Below are 23,542 nucleotides of genomic sequence, written 5' to 3'. Positions count from 1 at the left end.
TCAAGATTTTCGTTCACTCTCACACCTCATACTTCCACCTGTTTCTCATTATGTTTAATCTCAGTCTCTTAATCACTTTTCTTGGTGATATTAAAAAACTCTTCCTCCTCATCATGGGGTATAGCCTTATTAAGGGTATATCCTTCACCACCAACACACTAGCCTTCATAATAGTTCCATCAATAATTAACTTTGTGAGGGTTAACTTTGGAATGACATTCATAGAGGAGCCAATATTAACCAAGACTCTAGCGAGAACGCTAGCAAGGCATTTCATGGATATATGTAGTGCTTTATTATGGGTCTAGACCTCTATTAGAAAATATTTTTTTGATAAAAAGCAAGCAACTGCTGGCAGTGATATTAGCAACCACTCCATCAAATTGATCCACAGTTACGTCTCTGATGACGCGAGCAGTGATATTAGCAACCAATCCATCAAATAGATCCACAATTAGTCTTTCCTATTTCCCTTTTCTCCACCTACATGGGCTATCACATCATAATTCCAGGGCACTGCCTTGGTGCTCTCATAAGGGAATGGTGATGAAACACATATGACAACGGGGGACATTTGGCTCACTGATGGTTTTCTTTGATATAGGATTTAGAGGGGTTATGGAAACTCCTCATTCTTACTATTGTACGTCTCTAGTGTTAAGATAACGACATCCTCTTTTGCATAAATTATCTGGACTATTCCTTGATTCTTCAATTTCTATAGGCACTATTTTAAACCTTCGCATTCATTCAGGGTAGAGAGGCCCATTTCACAATCATCATGGACTTATTTAATCATATTATACTCAATCAACTTCTCACGAATTACCGACATATGGGTCTTCACCTTCTCCGCTTCCTCGACCACATGATGATCAAAAGATTCCTTAATAACATTAACTACTGGACCATCATGTATGGGTAAAAGATTATTTTTTAGATTCATACCTCTTCCTTAAAAGCCAAACATTTGTTATCGATCAATTTATGTACCTTTACTTTGAAGGCTTTGCGATCCTCTGTAGAATGTTCCACTGTCCAAATATGGTATTATCATTTAACATTTGAATTATACCACTATGAAAATGGATATACCAATGCCCTGAGCGGCTTAGGAACTATCATGGCATTTTGGACTAGATATGGTAATAATTGGTATAAGTCAGAGGTATCAGGTCAAAATAGATATATCTCCTTTCTTGCTTATTCAGAGGTCTGTATTGATTTTGATGCTGATTATGATTCCATTGGTTTCGTGGAGGAACTGATAAAGGTTGCTGAGGTGAAGGTCTGGGAAACATCGATTGTGGATATTGGGTTGGAGTTACATCTGCCACATAAGGATACTGGTAGTACAATATTGGAGATGGACTTTGTTGGAAGTGTGGGGTAATAGTTTTTGCGGGCATATCGGGTTGTGGATGGTCTTCTCTCCTTGCCAACACTTGGAATGTTTCTATGATCTGACCCATTTTTCTCTAAAGCTGATCAACACCCTTTCTTAAAACTTCCAGGCCTTGTTTCTACTCTTCCATTATCCTATTGGAGTTGTTTCTTGTTTGGTAAGGATGCTAGTGAATCAGTTTGAATGGTTATTTAAAAGATGAAAAATATGGAATTGAGTTTGGATGAAAATAATGGTTGCATGAAAATTTTATGACACTACTACAAAATAGACCTTTTATAACATCATATTACAATGGCCTTCCTGTTAACCGTGATAATAACTCTTTTTGGGGTGCTTTTTTTCCTGGTATTTACTAAAAGACATTTCACCACGATCATAGTTAACAACCATAGTGAAATGTACCAGGAGTGGGAGGGTTTGAATCCTAACACCAATAATTTTCCATCATCGTGACATAATGGGCTTGACATTGTATATCACCCCGGTTCTTATAATCAACAGTGGTGTAAGGTGCAATCATTTCATCACGGTTCCTATTATCAACCGTGGTGAAAGGTGTTACATATTTATATATAAGCAAAATTATATCTCGCTTCAATACATAACAATCATTTCTCTCAAAACAAAACCCTAACATCTTTTTCACTTGTCTCTCTCAAAACAAAACCCTAACATCTCTGTCACTCGTATCTCTCATATGGAAACCCCAAACTTATGCAACGAACTTGTCTTCTTCGAAGGGTTACCTTTGTTGCAACAAATCTTAGCAAATGACTACCTTACAAGTTCGTCTTCACAATAGTTTATGTTTCAAAATTTGTTTATGTATTATTGTTTACGTTTCAATAACTTGTTTCATAATGCTTGAACTTCTTTCTTGTTTTTACTTGTAGGTAGGGATGGTGAATGCAAAAAACTAATGAGGATGAAGCTAAAGTAAGTGCTGGAAACTTGTGTGAAAGACCCAAAATGACATCCATTCAAAATCAACACAAGTTTGCAACTTTCACTTCAACTTCGTCCTCCTTTCTTTGTGGATACCATTATGGGACATGTACGTTTCTGTAATATTCTATGAGTTGATATGTTGTTGTTGTTATTATTAATAAAGTTGTATGTTGTATGTAGTTTATGCTATGTGTTGATGATTTTATTGTTTTTAATAAGAGTTGTTTGTTATATCTTCTATGTTGTTTAAGGTTTGTTGTTGATGAATGTTGTTGTTAATGTTTGTTTAAAAGATGAGTTTATTATATCTTATGTGGTTTGAGTATTTTTCCAAACCCTTACCAAATATATAACTTTTCAGATTGAATTAGAAAATTATAATATGATAGATAAAGTTATATTAAAAAATAAGTTACATGTTTAATTCTAGACGAGAATTCTTCAGGTCGTTATTTGCATTTTTCTATTTAACCGTTAGAACTTGATTTAATGCTTCTAATTTTTTAACCGCCACTTTCAACATATTATTTGTCATGTTCTAATTTGTCATGTTATAATGTTCTAGATCAGATTGAAAGGTTATATGTTTAGTGAGTATTGGTGAAATAAACATTCCACATAATTTATAATAAACTTAGTGTATATATCACAACAGTTGCTTAGAACAACCGTTGTTAAATATTATGCATTAAAGAATACCACAATGGTTGTTTGAAGTAAACTTTGTGATAGTTAGCGTGCTACATAGCTTATAATCACGATCACGCGACCATGGTGAAAAGCATCATACATATATAACCACCCATTTCCTCACAATGATTGGTCATACGTGGTGGTATCCTTTTTTCAACCGTTGTGAAATGGGTTTTTCGTAGTAATGTGAATGCAGATGCATGACAATGCATGATTTTTTTTGTTGTTTTTCGTTTTTCTTTTAGGGAATCGTTTAGACGTATGATTTATTGCAAGCATATATAAATCACGAGGGTATTGCAATGCCAATATTTTTTTCTCTTTTCCGAACCCATTTTCACTTTTTACAGATGCTCGACAATAATCTTAGCCTTTATAATTCCCTGAAAATGAATTTTGTATGCTAAGGAAAGTTTTTCATGATGAAACATGCAATGCAAAGTCACGTGTGGGCTTAGGAAGGCGTGGATTCAGGATTGTATAGGTAGTTGGGCGGCAAAACAACCTAAATAGGTAGGCTCCCTGTGATAGGATAGTTCTAAGTGCTTTTTACCCAAATAACTCACAAAGGATGGGTCAAGGGTTTTTGATAAAGTACATAGAGTTTGGATCTTAGTCAGAATTTTTCCATAGTAATGAGCTAGCCATTCTATGTCAATGCTCCCCAAAAGATCTGTTATAGGATGAGATTTCATGTCATCCGTATGAGGTGTGTACCTCTGAGCCTAACACTACGAAATCTTCGTATTAAAAAATGGGCTAGTAATTTTATGACAATATTCATGAAAAATATCTACTATAGGTGGAGTCTTCATGCCAACCAAACAAGGTGTGCACCTTAGGGGCTAACACTACACAATCTTCAAACTTAAACTTAGTTTTTTTTCAAGCTCGGGAGTAGAGGCTCACTCGAGTAACAATCCCAAACCTATAACATGATGAATATAGATAGAAATATATAAAACATTCAATAAAAATAAGGCAAGATAACAATAAAACTATAAAAACATAAGAAGGAACATAAATAAAACAAACATTAAAATCCTACTAACTAAACTAAGCTTGATCCTTAATCCCCAGTGAAGTTGTCAGTTGTTGCGGTGCGAAAAAATACTTGAGTGGATAAACGCTCGAATGACAATGAAGTCGCTGTCGAATTTTTTTATAAAGGAAAACGTTGATAAAATCCTTGAACAACAAAAATAAGGTCATCGCAACCAACATTTAGGTTTGGGGGTCGATTATGCGTGAGGAAGATATTAACATCCCATAACATCTGTTGTAACCAACAAAAATCGTTTAATTAGTTTTGAAAGAAATGTTAGCTTAAGGTGTTAAGTTTCTTCTAATTATTAAAAATGTTTACGATAAATAAAATGGTTTTTTTATTAGAGTACTTGACAAGACGTTGAATCTCGCTCAAACGTATCTTCTGGTGCGATGAAGAATTCAAAGCTACATAGTTCTTGTAGAAAAAATTTAGGGGTTGGTTGATTTTAATTGCTAAAAGGAGTTTAATCACGCTATGGCAGAAAATGACTCGTTAAAAAAACGACTTGCGCTTGGACGGTAAAGTTTGTTTGAAAAAAGTTGTTTGGTCACGCATGAGCGTAAAATAAAGTTGGTCGATTGGGGTTGTTTTTATGCGGAAGACAAATATTCAAACTAGAATAAGGTGTCCGTTCCGCGTTCATTTACTCAAGGATGAAAGCGTGTACATCCTATTATTCCCTTTTTAATCCAATTTTGTTTATGAAATATTAAAGATCATTATTAGCGTGCGGAAGATAAATGCCCAAACTAAAATGAGGTGTGTGCCTCATGTTTGATTATTCGAGGAACAAGAAGGTGTGCACCCAATTATTCCCTTTTAATCTGACTCTAATTGCAAAATTTAAAATATTGTTATGATTATATTATATTTTTTTATTGAATAAAAATGCTCGAACTAAAATGAAAATGTTAAAAGGAAAATGAAAATAAGTTTAAAAGTGACACTGCTTTTTTAAACCGTTTTTTAGGTCTGTGACAGTTCATACCAGGGTGACGGTTATCACTCTGGTGACAGTTCAAACCGCCATTGAATTAAGCAGTGGTGATGGTCATAACGTTTTAACCGGTTGGTCATCACCAGACCCAAACCAAGTGAATGTCGTCACTGGCTGACTACATGCCCATTTATGACCTAAAAGACAGGTGACAATCCTCACTTGGCTGACGGTCGAACTGCCATAGATGCAATCTGAGCTGACGGTCGACCTCTCAAGACGGCGATGCGTGTCAGTTCGCCTTGATTGCATTTTTTCTGCGCTTTGCAGCTTTCAGCACCTCTCTCTCTCTCTCTCTCTCTCTCTCTCTCTCTCTCTCTCTCTCTCTCTCTCTCTCTCTCTCTCTCTCTCTCTCTCTCTCTCTCTCTCTCTCTCTCTCTCTCTCTCTCTCTCTCTCTCTCTCTCTCTCTCTCTCTCTCTCTCTCTCTCTCTCTCTCTCTCTCTCTCTCTCTCTCATTTTTATTCATTGAAATAGCAACATACAAAAGATATTTACACGAATATTACTTCTAAACTAACTCTAAACTATCACTATACTATGATTATACATACTTTACATGAATATATACATCAACATTTACAAAATATTACAAACATAAATATTTCCATAAATTACACCATCAAGACATGCTTGTTCTAAAAACTTCATTCTGAATGATATAAAAAGAATACTTACAAGCTCCTAGCATAATAAGTTGGAGAGGATGGGGTTGTTGTTGGCCAAGATGAAAGTATTGGTGGGAGGTGGTCGTTGTTGTTGTGAGGAAGATGATGAATAATGTTGCGGTGGTGTTTGAATGTTTACTTTTTTCTGATTTTTTATTGTTGTGTTTAGCCTCTAAAAACTCTCTTTTCTCACTTACTAACCTCCTCTCAAAACTCTCTAAGCCTCTCTCTTTCAACTTTTCAACCTCTCTCTTCAAAGGCAATGAGTTAACTTATATAATGGCATGTTAGGGTTTGTGTTTTTTAAGGTTTTTTGGTGTGATTTCAATGTAAGAAAGTGCTCCATTAGGCAGCAAACAAAAGCGTAATGTATTTTCTAGTGTGTAAAGTTTCGAACATGCAAATGGAGTGGACAAACTATGCCAAAAAGAAGGGAGAATGGAAACTTGTTCAAATGGGAAAATTATGAAAAAATGCAAGAATCTTGATTTTTTTTTAATTTCAAAATGCAAAATAATAATAATAATAATAATAATAATAATAATAGTAAGAATAAAATATAAAAAATAAATATTTTGTATTTTCTTTAATTTTTAAAAGGGAAAAAATAATTTAAAAAAATAAAAGATAAAGTTAAATTTTTTTTTAATTTTTTTAAATAAGGGTAATAAATGAATAAGACTTTTAATTTATATTTATATTTTTCTCATAAGATACACACATTAAAAATTAAGCTTTAAAAAAAGACCATAAATCAAACAAAATTGAGGTGCTACAACTATTATTCATTTTTTTCCAGTATTCTACTTTACAAGATTTTTCGATCAGGTCACCAGTAAAAAAAAGAGAAATAGGTCAATTAGGAATGTTGCAAATGAGTGTAACTCAAATCCTTTCTTTCATTTCTTGATTTATTTTTTGTGATTTTTTTGTTTTGTGCACACATTTATGTTATGTTTTTGCAATTGGTTCTATTCCAGAGTGATACCAGGATCTCTTGAAAGGGTGAAGACGTGCCTTCTTAGATAGATCTTCAACAAGGTTCTAGTTCTCAGTGTGGTTCCAAGTAAATTTCCAGTTTTGAACGAGTGGTTTTCACGAGTGATGAATGGCAAAAGAAACCAAGCAAGAATATTATTCAAAGATAAGTTCTTCTTGTAAAATATATGGTCTTGAGCATAATACAAGCTGCATAATTAACCAGCAGTGGTTATTTTCCACACTATTAATAACTGTTGTTTGAGTTTGACTTTTTTTCTTTCCTACATAATTAAAAAACAAGCACATTGTGATTTTGGTCTTAATCAAAAACATTTTAACCAATGCCATGTTAACGTCATAGTTTTGATAAAGAATCAATAGGATCGCTAATAGCTCATGAATATGGAGGGAAAGTTCTCTACGAAGACTGTGCTTTCAAACAATACCTACTTTAAGACAATAAGATTTAATGTGGTTTTTAATAATGAACATGTCTCTTCCTTATCTACCACTTTTATTAAGTGGAAAAAGAATTTAGAATGCTCTACCAGACTTTTAATGCTACTATTGTGAATTTCATGTAAATGATACTATAAAATTTAGGTATTTCTCGTTGAATATAAGAACAACATGAAATTCATCCATGAGTAAAATACGTTTAACAAAGAATGTATTTCTAGCATTTTGATTTCTTTCATTTACACTAATTTCGAACAATATTGAGGTAAGAGTGTCGTATTAATCGATAATATTGATTTCTGACAATATTTGTTTAATCCTTTTGAAGGCAAACAGGAAAGAATTAGAGTTAAAAGAGAGATTCAGATATTTTATTATGGATCATAAACATATAACATTATAGTGAGCAAATAATTTCACTTCATCATCACATATTTTGTAATTACATTCATTCACAAATGCTCCACAAGATGCTCTTTTTGTGTGTGTGTGGCTCTTAGTGGTATTGGTTGAAGTTTGATGTACAAATATTGATTATTTACAATAGATAATATTTTCAATGTTATTTATGATTATCTAAAAAATGTTAAATCGCAAAAGATAAAAAAAAAATCTTGTCAAAAATATAAAAAAGGATTTAAAAAGACAAACGCCAATTTTTTTAAGAAAAATAAAAAATAATTTTTTTAAAAGAAAATGAAATATAAATACTAATATTTTTTGTAAACATTTGAAACTATTGTAAAGAGTATAAAAATTTATTTATCATCAACAACTCAAACTGTCACTAAATATATAAAAATATTTTTAAAGTAATAATTAACGACCGTTTGAACGTCACAATTTCATATTTGGATCACAATAAATTTTAAAAAATAAAATGTCAAATGAAAAAGATGACAGATTCAACCGCCACCATTATATTTTGGAGGCAGTTTTAGAGCCGTCACTATATGTTAGTGTAGTTCGAAGCAATAATTTCTTTCAAACACATGAGTTTGTAAGAATTAGCAAATTATCGCAGTCAAGGATTAACAACGCTGCAACACTCCTAAAAAACTGTCACAAAATCATTTTTTTAGTGATGTATGATCATTATAATCTTTTAATGTTAATGAAAAAGTTGTTTAGATAGTCTTCAATTATGATTTCTAATACATCTTTTGTCCTAAAAAAAAATCTTGAAATAAGAGTATTTGCACTTGAATATAGCCCTACAACTTGAATTTACATTTTTTGGACAAATAAATTAAATCAATAAAGATAAATTCAGCATGTGTAATGACAAGCTATATTGGGTTAACAAAGGGTGACAAAGCGGTTGTAGCTCTGTTTAGACCCGTCCCATTTAAACACGGTCAAAAGTAGGGTGGTGCGGGTATACCATCTTAAGTGTTTGAGTTCAATAGTTATTTGTCCCGTTTACTAACGAGTTTGAGTTCAATAGTTATTTTATTTGTCCCATTTACTAACGAGTTGATGATCCGGCTAATCAAACTTTTTTTTAGTTTAGTTTATTAATTTATTTACAATTTTTAAAAATAATATACTACTTTATTTACAATTTGATTTACTACTTTATTTACAAATTTTTATTTTTGGTTGATTTTTTATTTCATATGTCTTTACCTTCCAAATAATAATTCACACTTTTAAAAGCCATTATATAATAAAATATATAAAAAAATTATAGTATTTTACTAAGCAATAATAAAAAAGAGTTTACTATTTCATTACTTCTTAATTTTTTAATTACAATCTCATAAATTATTGAGCTTCATGGTTACAACTTGTGCCCACCATCCATGTAAGCGAAATAACATGAAAACAAATTTTATAATTTATGGTGACTTTAGATGTAAGTCATCAAATTCTAATTTTTATCAATAAAAAAAATAGTGGATTGCCCTCCTCGATATACTGTTCAATTTTAATCTTTTAAATAAATTAACAATATTAATAAGAAATATATTTATTATAAATAATAAATGCATCTAGTGATTTGCATATCAACTTATATTAAGATTTTTTTCTTTAAATAGAATTTATAATTAGAGACATAATCTATTATCTATCTATCTATTATAATATATTAAAACTGAGTCACAAATCATTTTAATGACAATTCATTCTCTTATTTGCCACATCATTAAAATTCTTATGTATCATTCTTCAAAATACAATATTTCAAAACTTTCAATATTCATTTGAGGAAAATGTGTAACATTTTATTTATACTAAATCTATTATAATATATTGAAACACTTCTACTTTAATATTTCGAAAGTTATCTCCTTCTATTCCTCCTAAAAGTATATTCATTGATTTATTTTCTCTGCTCCATATATAAAGTTATATATTTTATTGATTATATATCATACATCAAACTATTAAACTTTCATTTTATTTTCTACTATGCACACATATTCCCTATTTGAATTGATAAATTGTAAATATTTGAAAATGAAGTGCTAATTTATTTATTATAATATATTAAAATTGAACTACAAACTATTTTAATGACAACACATTCTCTTATTGATCATATTATTAAATATATATCTGATGTGTCACTCTTCAAAATCCAACATTCCAAAACTTCTATTATTCATTTGAGAAAAAAGTGTAACATCTTATTTATAATAAATCTATTATTATATATTGAAACACTTCTATTTTAATATATGATAAGTTATCTCCTTTTATTCCTCTTACTAAAAGTATATTTATTGATTTATTTCCTTTGCTTCTTCATTTCATATATAAAGTTATATACATGTATTGATTATATATTCACCATACATCAAACTATTAAACTTTCATTCTATTTTCTACTACGCACACATATTTCCTATTTGAATTAAACTATTGATAAATTATAAATATTTGAAAATTAAGTGCTAATTTATTTGAATTAAATCAACTGCAATGTTGTAAATTAATGGTATAGTGAAAAGAAAACCAGAAAACTCAAAATCAATAGTCATATTTAAATATCCAAATCATCATCCAACCCATAGAGACCCATTCAACAATCATACTCACTACATTTATAGACTAAAAATTCAACACAAAATTAAGGATGACAATTTGACTCATCCCTATAGGATACCGCAATAATTACCTACAACGTGTGAGTGCATTATCCTCTTAAGAAATATTTTGAATGATGTCAAAACTTGGACACTTAGTATTTGTGTATATTGGATCTTATTGCCTATGTATAGATGTGCATTATCATTATAGGACACTTAAAGTCAGGTTAAATGGGTCATTACAAGTTAAAATAATGTTTTTTCATGAAAAGCAAGTCTATGGGTCGATACATCAAGTCAGTGGGTCGATATATCAAGTCTATGAGTCGATACATACTCAAGGAATTGAATATTTATTAAAAACAAGTCTATGGATCGATACATCAAATTTATGAGTCGACACACAGTGATGGATTTTAAAAAATAACCATTCTTCCTTATATGTATCGATATCAGGAGTGATGGGTCGATACATAATGCGTATGAGTCGACTCATAAGTGTTTGGAGTCGACTCAAACTGAAGGTTTTTTGTAAGCCAATGGCCCTGCTTTAATTGTATTGACTCCTAAAGTCTATGTATCGACTCTCAGACTTATGTATTGGGTCATACTTTTTTGGAGTCAATACATTCTTTTCTATTTTAGAAAATTTGTAATATTTTGCTAAAAATCTGTTTTGTTTGTTATTTTTCTACACACACATACATATAAATATACATTCATGTATCATTTCACTACGCCAAAAACTGGAATAGACAGCGCACCTTAGAGGGCGCTTTATTACAAAAGCGCACTCTAAAGTGAAGCGAAAAAATAAGGAGCGAACAACTGGAATAGACAACGCACTTTAGAGGGCGCTTTTGTAATAAAGCGCCCTCTAAGGTGAAGCGAAAAAATAAGGAGGAGATAGAGGGACAACAATACAGGGCGCTTTTTAGAAAACGCCCTCTAAGGTTACCCTTAGAGGGCGCTTTTAAAAAAGCGCTCTATAAGTCCATGTGCATTTCCAGTTTATAAAGCGCTTTTGGAAAGCCTTAGAGAGCGCTTTCATAAGCGCCCTCTTAGGCCCCCTTTAGAGGGCGCTTTTTTTCCACAAGCGCCCTCTAAGGTCCCCTTTAGTAAACATTAAAATTATAACATACTGCGCGTTTTGTTATTTCACTCTCTGTTATTTTCGTTCTTTTTCACGTTAGGGTTCTCACTGCTACGATTTTCGCTACTTCTAAGGCGTTCTCCTTCCACCTCTGTTAGATCTACGACGTTTCCTCCTTCTATTAATTCGTTGTTAGCTGTTCGATTTTGACACCATAGGTATTTTTCTAATCTTCATATTACTTGGTTTCTCTTCTGACGTTCGCTATTGTTCAGACGCATGTTTCGAGTGATGTAGCAACATTTGGAGTTGGTGCTGTTCAGGTTCGACCGAAAGGAAACTAAATTTGTAACGTTCCAAATTTATCAGACCATAATCTGAACAATATTTACATGTCATTTAGGTTCTTGCTACGATTTTAACTTTGTGGTTAGCAGACAAATCTGGTCGCCGGCTTTTACTTATTGTGAGTCTGAGCTTTTTCGATAATTTTTGCATTCACATTACTATTTGTTTGGAGGGTAATAAGAGATTAATCAAAATCTCCTATTGCAGGTTTCTTCATCTGCAATGGCTTTGAGTCTTTTGGTTGTTTCAATATCATTCTACTTGAAGGTAATAATAACTTTTTTGTTTGTTATATTTTTTGAACATATTTTTTTGTTTATTTTTATATATACATAATACATTAACTAGATATTACACATGCATTCATGCATAAATGTTTAGAAATTTGTAACACAGATTCACAGGATTATATATCAGTAAATTCTTCTTTATATTTTTGGTTTTTTATATGGATAATATATTTTATGTTGAATTTGCTCTCAGGAATATATATCACCAGATTCTGATTTATATACGACATTGAGCCTCGTATCGGTGGCTGGAGTTGTGGTGTGTAAATACAACTTTATTACACAAATGATGGTTTCTATTGTTTGTTTCCCTAACTTCATTATTATAAACTTTCAATTTCTTTCAGGTCATGGTTATTGCATTCTCTCTGGGATTAGGAGCAATGCCATGGATTATAATGTCTGAGGTACAATTTTCTTCAATAATAATATGCATGACAACCCTATATGAACAAACCTTTGTTGTAATATAATGTGATAGTTGATGTGTTGAATATATTTTACATAATAGATTCTTCCGATTAACATCAAAGGCCTAGCTGGAAGTTTTGCAACACTTGCCAATTGGTTCTTTTCCTGGTTGGTTACATTAACAGCAAATTTGCTCTTGGATTGGAGTTCGGGAGGTTTGCGTGCATTGCCTATGTTAATTTTCTATAAATATCTATTGTTTCTAACCAGAAGCTTCCTATGTTTTTATCAGGAACCTTCACAATATATAATGCAGTGTGTGTTTTCACAGCAGGATTTGTTGCCATTTGGGTCCCCGAGACAAAGGGAAAAACTCTTGAAGAAATACAACAGTTTTTCAGATGAAGTTTCCTTTCGAGTAGCACTTCAGCTAGTGTTCACTCATGTATTCACATTCATATTTTTTTTCTGAATCAACTCAATTCATTTTTTTGCTCTTTGGTCTTGTTAAATATGAAAAATACCAAAACAGTGTGATTTTCTAATCTAGCAGCATACTTGCATTTTTGTTGTAATTGATTGATTATAAACAAATAAATGAAAGAGAGTGGTTATTATACATTTCAATTAGAGTAGCAGTGGTTTCGGTTCATGACATTTCAAATAGCAAGAGGATCATATAAACAATAAGCATATATCAGTTTGTATTTTAATATTATAAAAGCATAAAAAGAACCTTTAGTTGCTCTTGTGAATTATAACAAGCAGTTGTATGCCATTTTCTTCTGGTTACCTCTTGTGGCTGCAACATAACCTGAAATGAGAATATGGTCACAGAGACATGTGATGCATGTAAATGTTAAATAACCACCCACTTTAGATGGCGCTTTCCAAAAATAAGCGCCCTCTAAACCCTTTAAATTTCCACTTTAGAGGGCGCTTTCCAGTAAAAGCGCCCTCTAAACCCTTAAAGGTTTCCACTTTAGAGGGCGCTTTCCAGTAAAAGCGCCCTCTAAACCCTTAAAAGTTTCCACTTTAGAGGGAGCTTTCTTTAAAAAGCGCCCTCTAAAGTGGCCCTTAAAGGGCTTAAAGAGCCACTTTAGAGAGCGTTTTCACCAGGAAAAAAAGCGCTGTCTTTACCTATGCCAGCGCCAGATTAGAGGGCGCTTTAAAGCGCTGTTATAGGCCAAAAAAAGCGCCCTCTTTTCCCTTATTTGGCATAGTGTTTCTTAGAAATTGAAACCAAGAACATACAAAGAATTGTATCATCATCTTCAATCTTTTCTCTTCATACATTCAACAATTACACGTAACGACTTTTGTTGAGTGTCATCTAGATTAGATTGATAAGGTCCAGTTTAGGATTGTTATAATCAAATTGTGGTGAGTATTCTTTGGGGGTTTCATTGATAAAACTGATTAGGGTTTTTCCTCCAAGGTCAAGGATTGATTTGGGGTTTATTTCACAATGACGATTCAACCGAGTGAAAGCTTTAAAGAATGGAGTTCTATCAAAGGAGTAGTGGTAACCGGAAGATCAACCTGGAAGTCTTGGGTCACTTGATCTTGCTTAAGATCAATGGGAGAAAATAAGTTAGGTTCAACATCAACCATAAGGTTTGGGGGCTTGAATTGCTCCTTTTTCTCTTGTATACAACTCTTGCAAAAGTTAATTATATATCTCAATTCTATTTGGAATTAGGGAAAAACATATCTATAGTGAGGATGATTGGGGAACTGACTAAATAAATGCTCTCTCTCTCTCTCTCTCTCTCTCTCTCTCTCTCTCTCTCTCTCTCTCTCTCTCTCTCTCTTCTCTCTCTCTCTCTCTCTCTCTCTCTCTCTCTCTCTCTCTCTCTCTCTCTCTCTCTCTCTCTCTCTCTATATATATATATATATATATATATATATATATATATATATATATATATATATATATATATATATATATATATATATATATATATATATATATAATTTGATAATACATTTAGTGTATAATTTTATAGACTGAAAATATTGTTTATGTTGAAGTAATTCAAACTATTTTGTAAAGATAATTGTAATTTAAACAATTGCAATTGATTTTTCATATGTTCAACATAAAGGAAAATTAGCTTGGTATTTTTTGCGCACCAAGTGTTTCATAAATTGTCTGTGTTAATTTTTGTTTCCTATTTCATTGGAAATTTATTACAATGTGTGACACTGTTCAAATGATTAGTTTGTAAAACATATTGATTTACTTTGTTATGGTTTATACGCATATCTGATTCTTCCGATAATGCTTTGGGATAAATGAGTGTCCATCTCGAATTGCTTTTTCTTGAATTAGTATTTTTACAACTGAATTTTAATTGAAGAAAATTTTATTTGTGATCTATTCACCCTCTCTAGATCGTTGTCCTTGTCTAACACAACGGATAGGGTAAAAACCCGTAAAAGAGGTACGAGCATGAATACAAGTAATTACTCATTAAAATATGTGGATATGGCATGAGTACGTGTACTTTAGTACCCATCCCGCCCCATACTCGTATTATATATATTTATATATTTTTATATTTATTATTATAAACACATCATGTTTATCAATTTTATTGAAAACATATGTATTCTACTTGTATGTATTTCAATATAGGTGTTTGTTTATTTGTTAACTCAATAATAACATCCTTGAATTATTTTTAGTATTGTCAAAAAATTAAAATGACATGATAAATTATAATTGATCGATAATATTTTATCAGAAATACGGATAAATGGATACGAGTATGGATACTTAGTTATCCATAGGGCACGAGAATAAATGTAGATACTCACGCGGATATGGGCTCGGGTACAAATGTTTTTTCAAGCTGCGGGTATGGAGACATGTACTATAATATCCTGCACAAACCTTATCCATTATCATCCTGTACACAAAATAGAGAGGTTCATATAGGATTTTAATATTGACATTCATATGATTATGTAGAGTGAGTCATTTTAATATGGAAAGTCTTTCATTCAAGGAATAATGAATAACAAACATTCTTAGAGATGTTGAAGATAAATAAAAGGAAATATAAAAAAATTATTGATTTTTTATTTATAATTATTTCACATTTTAAAATTAAACTGTGGTGTCATATTTGCATTCCTATGATTCAAATATATTTATTTTTACTTAAACTTTTACTCTCTTTTCATCGTCTTCATCTTATTATCTTAATTACAAAGTTTTTTATAATAAACAAAATCAAAATCTATATTTTATCATTCTACTTAAAAAACCCATCTTAACCCCGCACGATGCACTGATTTCAATCTAGTAATATATTAAAATTGAACGACAAACTATTTTAATGACAACTCATTCTCTTACTTGAAAAATCCTTAAAAATATGATGTGAAAATCTTTAAAACACAATATTCTAAAACTTCTATTATTCATTTAAGGAAAATGTATAATTTTTCATTTATAATAAATATATTATAATATATTAAAACACTTCTGATTTAAGATTTCATAAATTATCGCATTCTATTCCTCTTACTAAAAATCATGTATACCCATTATTTTATTTTTTACTTCTCCATTCCATATATAAATTATATTTTTGTATTGATTATATATCACTCATACATCAAACTATAGTTTTCATTCTATTTTCTACTCCGCACATGCATTCCAAATAAAAAGAAACTAAATCAATAGATTTTCAAAAAAATTTATAAAAAAATTGTGAGACATGACTTAGTTTCTAAAAAAATCTAAGTCATTAATTTTTAAATAAATCAATAAAAATATTATGAGAACTAATTTAATTCTTATAAAATAAAAACAATTTTCAATTTTTTAATAAAAATGATAACATTATCTCTACGTAAATCGCTCACAAAAAAGAGAATCAATTTCTTAGCAATAATTTTAAAGATAAAATTTATTTTGTTTTTCATATACTAATCATCGTTTTTATTTTTATTTTCGTATCTATCCTTTTTTCGTGCCTATTAATATTGCTCAAAAAATTATATAATATATTTTTCCATAAAATTAGTGATTAAAATATTTTTATTGTAAAAAAACTCATTTATATACACCAGTTTTAAAATCATAATAATAACAAAAAAAATTACATTACAATTCTAAAATAAAATTGCCAAACAATACTTTTAAAATAGACAAACAAATACTTTAATATTCTTGTTAAAATATAATTCTTAATTATAAATGCGGTTGTATGTTATAGATTTTTACTTCAAATATTAAATCTCTTTACAATGTTAATTTTTTTTATCAAATAACTCTTTCAAATTTAATTTATAACTTTTAAATAGACAAACAGATACTCAAATTATTTCTAAATGATTATTTTCAATTAGAATTGCATATACATATTACAAAATTAAACCATAAATTTTTAGCTATTATTTATAATTCATTATATAAAATTTCTAAATTATAAATAATTGAAAATGAAGCGGTAATTCATTTGAATTAAATCAATTGTAAATATTATAAATTAATGGTATAGTGAAAGACAAACACGTAAAAAAATCAAAAACACTATCCATATTTAAATATCTGAATCATCATCCAACTTATTTGTAGTGTCTTATTTGCATTTCTATGACTCAAACTTATTTATTTCCACTTAAACTTTTACTCTCTTTTTATCATCTTCATCTTATCAACTTAATTGCAAAAAGAATTATAATAAAAAAAATAAAATCCATATTTTATCATACTACTTAAGAAAACCCATCTTAACCCCACGTATGGTACGCGTTTCAATCTAATGAATATTTAATAGAAAGACATCCAAACTCTATAGACAAAATATACTCAATAACAATTTACTAAAATTTAATACAAGTAACATGAAAATGTTGATTTGATATTATTTGTATGCCTTTGTGGTACTATAAATAATAAAATATTAAATATTTATATTTAATTATTTTTTGTATGAATATATTAGATGAATCATTAGCAGGTGACCTGAGTTTTGTGAGTCTTGTTTTATCGATCATATTTCTTTAATTTTTCCCTCTTATTCCAAACTTCACTGGTTTTCTTGATGCGAAGGAGAAGGATACTTAAATAAAATACTTTAATGTCTAAATCAGATAATGTGCTTGTAAGTATCAAATGAGTGAATTTATTATGTGATTATATGAGATGAGTGAGACCACTATTTATATAGCGACTAAACTTTAATACCTTCAATGAAATTGTTATATTTATGGAGGAGATCTCAGATTATTAATGGATAAGTGTAGGTTTGGTAGCATATGTGACTCTGAGATAGGTCGTTGAATCTTTCTATTCTAAAAATGTCTCATATAGTTCGGAACTGTACAAACACCTTTGTGCTTATGAATACATGCTTAACATGTGTATCAAGTTATAAGGATGACCTCTAAGGTGAAAAAACATGATTTATCAACATGTATTGTCGAGGTAAGAACCATATACGTTGACTAAAGATGCTGAATCTAAAAAGTAATAAAATTAAAGAAAAAATATTTTCCTAAGAAGGAAATATCTAAGTTGAGGTGATCACTTATGTGGTTGTATCAATATGGTATTTGGGATCGCTTAGACTTAGATTCTAGTGGTGACAGAAGTCTAAGAGATGTGTTGGGAATATACCTGTAGTTCTAGAGGTGATGAAAGTCTAAGAGATGTGTAGGGAATCCACAAAAAGTGTTGAACATATTTGTTTTCGTGTCATAATACATGTGCGTGTCAATTCTATTGAGTGACATCATGAGGGAACTATTATTTTTTGAGATTCAGAGTTATACGAAATCTCTTTTCGTGTGACCAGAGTGATTGTAATGAGTGAATGTGAATAATTTATAACTTTTATTAAATTGTTGTTATGGGAAAAAATTTATTCCTCATTTGTTTTTCATTTACGTCATTTAAATTATGCGGTGAGTGTTTGAACTATCAAACTTTTCGTTCACTCACACACCTCATACTTTCATTTGTTTCTCGTTTTGTTTGATCTTAGACTCTTTATTCTTCTTTCTTAGTTGTAAACATGGTTAATATGTCTGTAGTTGAACATGATGAATCCAATAGGACCAATTTTATATGATTCTTTGGTTGGGGCATTATCTCCGAGGATTCAATAGAGGTAATATCTATTTCAGTTTTTGATACATATGATGATGAGGCCTATATGTTATATTTTATAAATCGAATTAAAAAACTGCGATAGAAATATTTTTGGGTTAGATTGTGATATGGATTTTGTGAATTAAAATCTAACCCTATGTTATAAAATTAGCATCTACAAATGGTAATGTTATACATCCATTAGGGATTTACACAAGGAAATTATCCTATTTCTATCCAACACTTTAATCTAGTATATTACATTCACACTTGAAGTACTTTCACTATAATCAATTATGATTACAACAAGCACAAAGACTTTATAATCCTTGATTTCCTTGCCTTAAACCTTTTAGGACTTTCTTGCCTCGCACTAAATAATTTATTTGAATTACAAAAAGATATTTTTTTTTATAAAAACTCAATATGAGAGGTAATCTTAAGAAATCTCAAGTTACAAGCGGATAATTTCATAAGAAAGAGTATTGATAAAATAACTTGCATATTTTTCTTGTTTTTGCTAATATGACAATAGAATACGTAACATAAGAATGATTCCAAATGTTAAAATAATTAGAGTGCGAAAAGATCTTGTGTCAGATGTATTAAACATTTGAATTTCTTCCTTTTAAATAAGTCTTTAACGCTTGATTTTTCCAATCATTTTTCTATTGGGAAAAAAATCCATTAAGAGTTGTACAATCGTTGCCTTATTCCTCGTACGGTGATAACACCAAAAAAATATAGTTTATTCTGACTCGATTTGTACATGTTTTATTATTATTTTGTTGCATTTTATAGTATCATGCTTATGGTTTAGGCATGTTTCAGGTACTTTATGAGTAATAGTCAATTTATGAAGAAATCAGATGAAAACAGTGAAAAATGGAGAAAAGTGGCAAAAATACACTTGCGGAAACCTCCATGGCCCATGCCATGACTAGGAAGGCGTGGAATCCACCGGAGAGGAAAAAAGAAATCTGAAGACGGAGTTCAAGGCTTGTGGCGACCTCCACATGCCTCATGGCGTTCACCATGAACATCAAAAAGGGTCGAAAATACAATTTGGACTTGTGGCGACCACCACAAGCTTCATGACGACCGCCATGAACTTCAGTTCCTGAAAAACAGCAGCAGTTGTTGACTTGGTTCATCCCCACTCTTCCTAAATTTTTCTCCCACGATTTCCACTCTCTTGGCATCAGTTTCTCAACATTGTATCACTATATATTCCAAATGACAAGTACTTTTTACAGAGTGGAAGTTTTGTGGATCGAAGTCGGGTACAATGTTTATAGAGTTTTAGTTTTAAGCAAAAAATACTTTTGTAAAGTAGTAGCTTTCTGACATCGAGGGATACTACACCTTAGTGGTTTTAGGCATTCATTGTATAACACTTGGATCAAACAATCTTGTTATCATTCGAAGTTATTCAATTCAGATTTACTTTTCAGTTTATTTTCAAGTTCATTTAAGTTATTGCAATTTATAATTATGTCATTTATAATTCTGCAACGTTTACTTTCTGCCATTTACAATTCGCTTATGAATTCTGCCATTGCTGTTACTGTTTTGAGTTTTTGTTGCTCTCCTTTAAATTTATCTGCAACCTTTTCCTTGAATTATTTTAAACCAATTAATATATCTTTGTTTAGTTTGAAAACCTAAAATTGTTTATGTTTAATATCATGTCTGACTAAATTTCCTGAGTCTGGTATGTGAGGACCGTCGTTCCGACGGGACTCGGTAATAAGTTAGCGTAAACCTTTATATAAATTATTTTTTCTAGTTTTGATTTTTAATTTTGATTCTGAAATTTTTTGCACGAGTGAAAACATTAAGGTTCGAGTCAATAAAAGGAGAGTGTGAGACTTGAATCGGATAGTAAAAATTGGGCATTAATCCTAAATACAGTGAGAGCGCTTTAGGATTAATTAGAACTTGTTATTTTTCAAAAAGTAATTCCTGATTGCAAATGGGCTAGCGAGAGTAGGCATTTGGTCTAGAGGTATAGCTAGAGTCAATAAAACGAGAGTGTGAAATAAATGATTTTAAATTAATATTTCTCTACTGAAAAGTGATTCAATACATTAACACACACCAATGAATTATTGAGTCCCCGAGATATGTCGAGATACATGTTCCGACCTCTCTTTTTTGCTATATTTTCCATTTTTTAATTTGATTTTAGTATTAATTTCCCCCAAATCGAATTTTCATAAGCCTTTGATTTACATAGCACCAATAGATAGTGATAAGATTGATTATTGGTCACTGTGGATTCAATATATTTTAAAACTACGCGATACAACTGTGCACTTGCAATTAGATATTTCGATAGGCTCACCAAGTCGCGATCAAGTTTTTGGCGCCGTTGTCGGGGAACAATTTAGTCAATATCGTAACTCCGTTGTTGCACCGTATAGACTAAGGAATTTTTTTTCTCTATTACTATGTGTCACCCAAATTTTCTCTATGATTACCACTCCTAGTATTTTGAGGAACCACAAGATTCCCATAAATCCGACCTCAAAATATTAATGGAGGATTTCATTGCAACGCAAACTCACCGTAGGATAGAATCTATGATGGAGCGCTTTGTGGAGACACACTCTCCAAAATGAATAGTTTAGAAAACAAAGTCTCTATACCAATGAAACCCTTAGGCAGCTGAACATTGTGGTCGAGTCCCTCGCCACTCACAATGAGGCATTGGAAACTAAATTCTCCCTGCTTACATAGACACCTCCAGGATCATTCCCTGAGAAACCTGCAGATGTTATAACAACCAATAGTGAAAAACAAATCGAAAGTACTAAGGAGAGTAATAATGAGGAGACTTCAGGTGAGAAAATAGTAGTGATTGAGAAAGACCCACCGACACCACCAAAAAGGGAGGTTGTCGAAGAGGTAGAGAAGGAAGCACCCTGTGTTGTTCCTCCTCCCTATAAATAACTGATTCCTTTCCCATGAAGGTCTATGGAAGTTAAGGTAGACTTCCAATCCGAAAGGTATGTGGAGCTATTGGAAAATATACACGCCAATGCACCTTTGTTTGAGATCCTGTGTAAGAAGAGAAAATTAGAAGACCATGAAACTATGGAGCTCCTTAGTGTTAAGAGGGGAAGGTTATAATTTGAGGTGGTGGATGAAAAAATTGAACCCAAACCTGAAAAGTTGGTTCTCAGGATAGAGCCAGAACCACCACCACAAGTTGAGAAGAACAAACCACCTCGTAGAAGGAAGAAAAGAAAAGGTGAGGGATGTGAGAGATGGCTTGATAAGTGGCCATGGAAGTCGAAGATTATTAAAGGTTTGACCGAGCATTCATCCTTGGAAGAACCACCATGAGTACTTACACTCCTGAGCCATCAAGCTATTGACGTAAAACATAGCGTTGTGTGGGAGGCAACCCACAATTTCCAATTTTTCTTTCATGTTATATTATGTTATTTTTTTCATTTTTATCATTTCTTAATTGCATTTTTATTACTCTTCAAGAAGAAAATTTTTCCCCGCTAACAGTGATGCATGCCAAAAATAGCCAAGGAGCCCAAAAGAGCAAGCCCAAGCGCGCTAAAGGGCCTGACGTTCACCACACATCTTATGGCATTCACCACTAACTCTAAATCCAGACAAATCAAAATTATAAAGCGTGGAATTCACCACATACCCTGTGGCAGTCGCCACGAACCTTCAGAACGCGGAAATCATTTTAAAACCCATATTTTTGACTTTCCCACTTCATCCTCTTAACTTTCAAACTACCCCCATTCATTAACCCATTCAAAATCCTGCTTATTCCCAAAAATCCCTCATTATTTCTTCACTCTTTCACCTTCCAACCTCATTACTATATAAACCAACACCTACCATCACCATTTTCACCACTCCCACTCTTACATATTTATCTCTTCACCATACCTCATATACAAACTCTAACAATGGCTCAAGGAGGAAATGCTGATTTTAATGGAGTAATCTTTCGTGAAGGTAGAGACAGTCAGAAGAAGAAAAAGCACTACGAAGCTCTGCTGACATGAGACATTGTTCCGGCAAGGTATGCAGATGACTCTTGCTTACGTAGTCTAGGACTGTATGATAGTGTATACTGGATGTTGGATAGGTTGAGTTTAACACATTTTTATGCATGCAGAGATCCCACTTTTGTTAGTTTGACCTTATAGTTTCTTAGCTCCTTAGTTTACATCACATATAATTGGACTGCCAGCATAATAGGCCCTGCTAAATTCCGCATGTTCAACAGGGAATATGAGTTTGATCTTAACCAAATGGCCGACTTGCTACAGTTTCCTCATGAATAGGGTGTTATTTTTGAAACACCCCTGGATACTAATTGGCCACACAAAGTCGGTCCATTTTGGGAACAACTAGCTGGTAACCAGACTGATAGTTTTGAGGGTAGTAACGCCACACAAATCCATAACCCGACTATACGCTATTTTTGCCAAATGTTGGCACACAACATTTTTGGTCGGGAAAACAAAAGTAGGATAAATGCTAAGGAGTTGTTTTATATACACTCTATTTTTGAGCACACACGAGTTAGTTCAGCCCCGTTTTGTTGGCCTACATGCAAGCGGTTCACTCCATTAAAAAAGGGCACATCACATTTGGAGGACTCATTATTTCCATAGCTCGTGCTCTAGACCTGCACGCGGAGCTTGCTATGCTCGACCCTCTGCCCATGATCTCCCTAGCCATTGATGTTTGCCGCCACATGAGATTAATTAAGAACATGAGTGATGGGAGGTTTTCACCGATGATAGCCAACAGGGTAGTCCCTAGTATTATATTACCTTGCCCAAACCGCACCGATGTGCGAGTGAGAGCAAATTGGACCTATAACCTAAATGTCGGTGCTGAGGCCGGTCTGGTGCCCATGGACATTTGATGATGAGTTTGATAAGAGAGAGCGAGGCTCTCCTGTGTACCAGCCCCCACCATACCACTCACCCCATATTCCTGCTTCACCTGCATACACCACACACTTTTCTGACCACTTTGCAGGTACTTCCTCCGGAGC

The 23,542-nt window shown here is 32.0% G+C and overlaps 1 protein-coding gene across 1 annotated transcript; it reads left to right on the top strand.

The window, feature by feature from the left end:
- The first annotated feature begins 1,123 nt into the window (after positions 1-1,123).
- On the top strand, positions 1,124-21,450 carry LOC127096233 (sugar transporter ERD6-like 14). Its single transcript, XM_051034828.1, has 9 exons — positions 1,124-1,389; positions 5,071-5,194; positions 11,607-11,654; positions 11,735-11,797; positions 11,887-11,946; positions 12,163-12,228; positions 12,317-12,376; positions 12,481-12,595; positions 21,248-21,450. The coding sequence occupies exons 1-9, from the start codon at positions 1,124-1,126 to the stop codon at positions 21,448-21,450; spliced, it is 1,005 nt and encodes a 334-aa protein (XP_050890785.1).
- The last annotated feature ends 2,092 nt before the right edge of the window (positions 21,451-23,542 follow it).

Source organism: Lathyrus oleraceus, chromosome 1, assembly GCF_024323335.1.
Source record: "Lathyrus oleraceus cultivar Zhongwan6 chromosome 1, CAAS_Psat_ZW6_1.0, whole genome shotgun sequence".
Lineage (NCBI taxonomy): Eukaryota > Viridiplantae > Streptophyta > Magnoliopsida > Fabales > Fabaceae > Lathyrus > Lathyrus oleraceus.
Note: the sequence above shows the minus strand (reverse complement) of the source record. Positions and strands in the feature narration are given on the sequence as shown.